Below are 7,478 nucleotides of genomic sequence, written 5' to 3' on the forward strand. Positions count from 1 at the left end.
CACCCCACACATGCTCCCCAAGAGCAAAGTAACTTTCCTCAGAAATTAAATACATCACTAAACTTGTACTTTTCTGGATTTTCAGTTCTCTTCCTAAACTTGGCTCTAGGGTAGGGGAATAGCTTCTGAGATGTTTAATTAAAAACTTCAGAAAGATCCAACATGGACTAAATACTCACTCTGGATGGATATTTGGAAAACATAAGCATCAGAAGAACATACATCACAAGTCCACCAAAGGAGATCAGCTGGCGAGATCCCTGTTTTGCTGTGTCAAAGATGAGCCAGCAGATGACAGTTGTAACAAGAGCTGCACAAAACATCCTAGGAAAAAAAGTGTCATGACATCCTGAAAAAGGCCAGATATCCATTCCCCTTGCCCTACCCACAATATTTAAAGCTCTGTCTGTGAATGAACAGTTTGTGCAATGTGTTAGGCTGAAACGTGCAAAAGGAGCCCACTTTGCTGATCCACCTCTGACAACACCTCCCTCCTTGGTAGCATCTGGATGAAATGTCCTCCAACAACTTCCCCCAAGACAGAGTGTGGGGGAACCTATTAAACTATGAGTGGCTCTTGTCTGGGTATTATTTCTGTTAAAGGAATCTCAATCGATCCTCCTTTTCCTTCCCTTCCTTTCTTTCTTTTATTGAATCTTTCCTTAGCTCTGGGCAAGTCAGGCTGTGGCTTTTATGAGTTACACTGTGCTGTGTAACTGATGGGACTACAAAGCACACACTATTGAGGAGCAGGTTATAAACTGTTTATTTCTTTGTGGCCAGCTGTAGTCTGTTCAGCTATCTCAGAAACAATGACAAGAGCCACATGTACACCTGTGTTTCAGCGTTTCTATGGTCCCCACTATCACAGAACCATGTTCAGCTTAGTTATTGAAGGCAATTACCACAACAACAGCTTGAAAGGCAAAGAAATACGTCATCCCATATACAGAGGGGAAATATACACAGTGACGGGTCTTTAATGCTACTTGTGTCTAATGGTTGTTTAGCTTCCACTGATTTCAGAGGTTTCTACATACCTAAAATCCATTTTTAGACCTGGATTAAAAACATTGCAGGCAAACTCCACAAAATGGCTTGGCCACTGCAATGTTGAACAAGACATTCTACACCTGAGAGCCTGTCTGTCTCTTGGAGGACTCCATGACCTAGAGTTAAGCACTTAATCTGTGATGGGTAAAATTTAAGGATTGTAGCTGATTTAATACAGCATTTACTACCCTAACTTGTTCCAGCTGCTCCTCAGGGCTCTCCCGTTCTGTTTGCTTCTTCACCCAAAGAAGCTACCAGATCATCTAATGGAGATGCCTGTATGAGTGTTCTCTGATAGGGCTTTCTAATGTGCTCTCTAATGAGTAGAAGGACCACAATCTTTATAACATCTTTCTTATCAAAACCATTTTTAAATTTTAATAAGCCAGGAGATTTTCCTGAACTGAGAATTACTCCTTCTTAGAACTCTCTCACTCTCAGCTGGTAGGTGACCTAGCTGAAATTGAAGGCAGCTGGGCAATTTCCTTTTCCTTTTTAATGAGATTCATTTGGTCTTTCATTTGGTCTACAAGGGTCCTTTGACTCCTCATTTCCCAGGTATAACTTAAATATTCCTGAGAACTGTTCAGCAATACTTGAAATAAGTATCTGCCATATCTAACTATCAACGATTTATCTATCAGATGGATGTCTACCATCCCAAATTAAGGTTATAAGATCTCATTATGTAACTGTGTCTGGCATGTTTTGATTCCTGAAGGTCAAGTAAAAATTGCTATGGCGATGTGTGAAGAAGTAGTGCCTAGATAACACACTTCTGTCTTTAGCAGTTTGTATGTGTTAGAGCTAAGGTTTTTATGAATCTCGCAGCTCTCTGAGCAAGTAACAGTGAAGCACTTTCTGTATTGCAGAATGAATGCAGAAGGCTACAACACACCTGAACATTTGTGAACATATTGTCTTCCAGCCATAAACTTGTCTTATCTGAATTTGTGGTATTTTACTATACTTTCTGCCAAGATTACCTAACTACTACTATATTGCATGCTTAAAAGTGTGTCTGGCATCTATAAACTGGAAAATACTAAATTATTCTGTGATCTTATTGAAATTTGTATGATTGGTCCATGTCCCTGTGCTTACGGGGATGTAAGTTGAAACAAAACTGTAGAGGTATCTTGACTAATGCTTTGCCCTTCTCAATAAATAGGAAGTAATTAGTATTTACCATTTTAGCCAAAACCACTGTTTTTTCAGATATCTTTCTCCAGGGGAAAAGAATGCAGCAATTCTGTCTTCATACTTAGCTATTAAAATATCCCAGCAGATGAAGAAGATGGCTAGGACTGTCATGATGAAGAGTGGCAAGGCTCTCTGAAAATTCAGGCTGCATGCTGCAATAACTAGTGCCAAGTATGCTGTCACAGAAACAAGAACATACATGTCAGGTAGGCTGGTCTTTTTAAAAACAGAATCAAATCTTAAATTTATAGGATGTGATTAAAGTCAGGCCTGTGTTTATGTTTTCAGTGATTTTCTGACTCTTGGTTAAATACTGAAAAACCTTGCTTTTGTAGATGGTTTTGTTACTTATGATATGCTCATTGATATGAAAGGTGGCTTTCATTCCATCAAAGCAGGTTATATGCTTTGGTCAAGCCAACTTCATATCAAACATGTTAATCACTTGGGAAAATTAAATGCATCTAAAGAACTACTTCTCCCTGTGTAAAACCTGAATTAAGAGCAATGGGTCTTGTTCCTTCTTTCATGAGAGGATGAGTTTATCCAATAAAACACAAAAAACCACTAAGAAACTTCTCTTACTTGCCTGAAGAGGGCAAGCTTAGAAGTAGTTTATTTTATAAAGCGGCTGTGAAGTTATTTGTCATTTGGCACATTCATTGCTCTACGTGCTGGCCATAGAAACAGTTCTCGTGAAAAATAATGATTTTGTCTATGACAAATATGGAAGAACTGGTGATTTTCGTAAGGCAAGTTGGTTTCTTATGGAATTAACCAATGAAACCCTGACATATCCTTAGAACTTGCTCTCTTGAGTCAGAACACGTCTGTACTATGACAAAGCAAGACAAGCTGATGTTATGAGAGCAGGATATTCAGCATGGAAATGGCATTTTAATAACTACCTGTTATGCTGATGTCTTTCTCACAGACATATTTCAGATCTGTGTTCTCAGTTTTCAAGTAGGGGGATCTCAAAGAGAAACTTGGTGAAATGGAAGGAAACAAACCAACCTACGGGCTAATTAGGAAAGGGACAAAGAATATCTGAATTATTCTGTAATGCATACTGACATAAACACATTTCCTCTAGAAAATATTTGTTGTGGATATTGCATGATGTGGGTTATAACAGAAAGTTTTCATTTCTAGCCTGCTGACTTCAGTTGAGTCTGATTTGTACCCTGACTCTTTTTAATGTTATTTCATGGTTTTGGGCAAGTTCCTGAAGCTGCAGTTTTGGAGGCAGCTGGTAATAGAGTAGACAAAAGGACTGAACTATCCCATTATCACAAATGTAATTGCTAGTCGGAGTTGAAACATGCTGGAGGAGCAGTTTAGCAAGATTTGTGCTTTTGTTATGTTTGGGAATGAGTGGAGGTTTTGCAATCTGAAGTTTTCTCTGGGACTAAATTCACTTATAACTCCTATGTAATGCAGTCTTAAACACATTGAAGAGTTTTTGTGTCAGCTGGAAGACAAGCACAGCCTACAGTCTCATGCAGGTAAATAAATAAAGTTTCAGCAACCTTGAGTGTAATATCTACTGTACCTGTTATTAAAATTCCATAGATCACATAGTGAATTCTGGTTTTATGTGTCTTGTAAAACTCACAGACTTCATCATATTTCTTTTCTAAATGCCTAGAAAAATGAAAAAAAACCCCATAACAAAACCCAAAGAACAGGAAGGTAAGCTTTTGCAGAAGAAAATCAGGTTAAATTGGTAAAAATTTCTCCACCAGAGTTTGACGAACTGCTAAGGGTTAAATTTGGGTCACAAAGTGCCAAATAAAATTGAATCTTTTGAGGGGCACTTCTTTGGGTTGATGTTGGGCAATTAAAAAGAAAATATGGCATATATGTAATGCAACAATCTGTCAACTATATAATGGGCCAAAGTTAGTAGGCCAGTTCCACTAGCCTCTGAACTATAGCTCCTAGAGGTCTGTTAACAGTTTTAGTGCAAACTGTGTAGGTAATTGAAGATTCAGTGCCCATTACTGAACCCACAAAATCTGTTTATACAGCCCAGCATTGCTATGTGGAACAGTAGTGTTGATATGGTTGTGAAGGCCCAAGGCTGCATTTTTGTGTGTAAAATTACTAATACTCATTTAAAACCTTACTAAAATGTGCATAGGGGTTTTTGGATATTTGAAAATTTGGTTGTTAATTGCATTAAATTTTCCTCTCATTAGTTCATGGAAGCCAAAATTATTTGTTATATTCAAATATCCTTCCCTAGTACCAGATCTTCCAATTGTTAAGTATTTCACTTTCGTTGTTTTCTCACCTCACTAAGGGTAACACAGACTGATTTCATGAGGGAGGTTGAGATTTAGGGTAATAGCAGTTGAGGAAGTTAATTCAGCACAGATTTCCAAAGTTAATTATGCTGGTGATGTGAACATATTTCAGTTACAAAAGCTGCAGCTAAGTAAACATCCTCATATTGTGCAAGCTGAAAAAAAAATCACAGTTACAGCTCTGTCATCTCAGAGGCACTGCTTTAGAGACACACATCTCTAAAGCAGTGCCTCCCACCATCAGTCTATAAAGGCAACATTATATTTAGAGATGCTAATTATCCAGACTATACTTGTTTGGAAACTAAATGCAGCTGGAGTTAGATGCACACTGAAATTAATGAATAAATACCCTTCTCTGCTGCACATAAAAATTTGATTAATATAAGGAAAATTTGAGAGAAACAAGCAATATTAATTTAATTCTTATCAGCACTCAGAGCAGAGCAGGAACACACTACTTTGCCAGAACGAAGAGTAATAGGATCTCTGAGAAATCTTGATTGCTTTTGATATTTCAATTTTAGTTCTGGGAATTCCTGTTGCCTCACAAATCATAGCACTTCTTTTTTTTTAACTTGTAAGAACATTGTGTTATCTACCAAATCTCAGCAGAGAGATTAAATACAACACAAAAAAAAAAGAAAAGGAGAAATGAGAGAGATGGATGAACAAGCCAGAGTTACTTCATCAAATTTATGGTTCATCCATCAACCAAGAAAAAGAAAAAATACTATCTGTCTATTACTGCTACTTATGAGCTCTTTGGGATTTAAAGTTGTTACTTTCATATTACAATTTTTTGTAGTCTCTTCTTTGTTCTAACATCTTGCTCTCCTTTTAATTTTATTAATTTAGTCTATTATCACTTTGGCACCAGGATATCTTAAATCTTTAGATGTGTATATCATAAATATGCAGCTCTATTCCTAAAGGTGTCAGAAAAATATCTTCCTCATGAAATCTGGCTGGTTTACAAAAAAATCATTATTTTCTAACAGCTGATTCTACAGGCTTGAAATGTAGCACATTGCTGACAGGTTTTAATTAACTGGAGATCTTGAAAATGTTGGACGAGAGAATAGAGTGCCTTCTCAGCAAGTTCATGGAAGATACAAAACTGAGAGGAGTTATCAATACCTCAGAGAGCTGTGCTGCCCTTCAGAGGGACCTTGACAGGTTGGATATAGGGGGAGAGAGGAACATTCTGACATTCAACAAGGGCAAGTGCAGGGTCCTGCACCTGGGAAGGAATAACCCCAGGCACCAGTACAGGTTGGACACCAACCTGCTGAAAAGCAGCTCTGCAGAGAAGGATCTGGGGGTCCTGGTGGACAACAAGCTGTCCATGAGTCAACAGTGTGCCCTTGTGGCCAAGAAGGCCAATGGGATCCTGGGATGCATTAGGAAAAGTATTGCCAGCGGGTCAATAACGTGATCCTGACCCTCTACTTAGCTCTTGTGGGGCCACACCTGGAGCTCTGTGTCCATTTCTGGACTTGTCAGTGCAAGAGTGACATGGGAGCTCCTGGAGCAGGTCCAGCAGAGGGCAACAAAGATTAAGGGACTGGAGCATCACACTTAAAAGGAAATGCTGAGGGAGTTGGGCCTGTTCAGTCTTGAGAAGAGCTGACTGAGAGGGGCCCTTTTTAAGTATCTGAAGGGGAAGGTGCCTAGAAGATGTAGGCAGGCTCTTCTCAGTGGCACCAACCAATAAAACAAGAGGTAATGGGAAGGAACTGATGCACAAGAAGTTCCACCTGAATATGAGGAAGAACTTCTTTACTGTGCTAGTCACTGTGCACTGGAACAGATTGCCCAGAGATGTTGTGGATTCTCCCTCACTGGTTATATTCAAGAACCATCTGGACACAATCCTGTGCTGTGTGCTCGAGGACAACCCTGCTTAAGTAGAAAGGTTGGCCCAGATGACCCACTGTGGTCCCTTTCAACATGACTGATTCTGTGAAAAAACAGATCTCGTTTAAGCACATTTAAAGGAGAGCATCAGTGTGAAATATTTGTATGTGAATCCTTTGTTGTCAATAGACTGATTTTTCAAAGGGGCTGTGTCTCAGGCCACAGCCTATTCAGTGCTATCTGTTGACAGAAATCAATGACACATATGAGGATTTAGTATGACAGAAGCAGAAATACATCCCCCCCCCAACATTAAATATCATATTAGGTATTGTGTCTTAATTTTTTTTTAATGCTTTATACAGGGTTTGTCATTTTCAGAAAAAAACCACCTTAATTTTCAAGTAAAATATAGATGTGTGTTCTCACTGTGTGGTCACTTGGGAGCAGTGCAAATGAAGTGTAAAAACTTTGGTCCATCAAAATGGCTTTTTTACACAGCTGTTCTGTTTTGCACTGGAGTGAATAGCTATGTAAACTGAATGACAATAGTGAATCTTTAACTTCCTGAAAGATACCACTGTTTAAGACTTCTGTTTAAAAAACACTGCTATGGAAATATTGGAAAAGTAAAAAAGAAAAAATATCGCTCTTTTGATTTGCAAGGCTTTAAAAGGATAGTACCACAATCAAATGAGTCAGTTGCAAGGTATAAGAATTTTAAATATGTTGTGGTTTTGTGTTATACAAATTGCTAGGCAATACAAAGGTCTGTGTAGTGTAGGGGTATGGCAGTGAAATTTAGACCTGTCACTCCAGAAGCAGAAACACTGGCAGCTTTTTGCTTAGGCCTGGATGAAATGAGTGGAAAACTTACTCATACAAAGCACATTACCCTTTCAAGCGTGGTTGCTCATCATCTGCCAAGTCACGTTTGTTTTCATGCAGATCACTCTCAATATTTATGCATTCATCCTCCTGGAAAACAGATCAGTGCCAAGACTGCGATAAGGGTGTATGCTTGATAAGTAAGGTGCAAAAAACCATTCC

General features: G+C 38.6%; 1 protein-coding gene across 1 annotated transcript in view; it reads right to left on the reverse strand.

The window, feature by feature from the left end:
* Positions 1–7,478, reverse strand: part of SLC28A3 (solute carrier family 28 (concentrative nucleoside transporter), member 3) — a 43,246-nt gene that overhangs the window by 25,068 nt on the left and 10,700 nt on the right. Inside the window, exons 2-5 of the mRNA XM_009080757.1 lie at positions 7,324–7,406; positions 3,812–3,903; positions 2,243–2,432; positions 180–324 (exon numbers count right to left, since the gene is read on the reverse strand). Coding sequence (XP_009079005.1) covers positions 180–324; positions 2,243–2,432; positions 3,812–3,903; positions 7,324–7,406 — 510 coding nt within the window. The remainder of the gene's footprint in view (positions 1–179; positions 325–2,242; positions 2,433–3,811; positions 3,904–7,323; positions 7,407–7,478) is intronic.

The sequence above is a fragment of the Acanthisitta chloris genome, unplaced genomic scaffold, assembly GCF_000695815.1.
Source record: "Acanthisitta chloris isolate BGI_N310 unplaced genomic scaffold, ASM69581v1 scaffold16558, whole genome shotgun sequence".
NCBI classification, from domain to species: Eukaryota; Metazoa; Chordata; class Aves; order Passeriformes; family Acanthisittidae; genus Acanthisitta; species Acanthisitta chloris.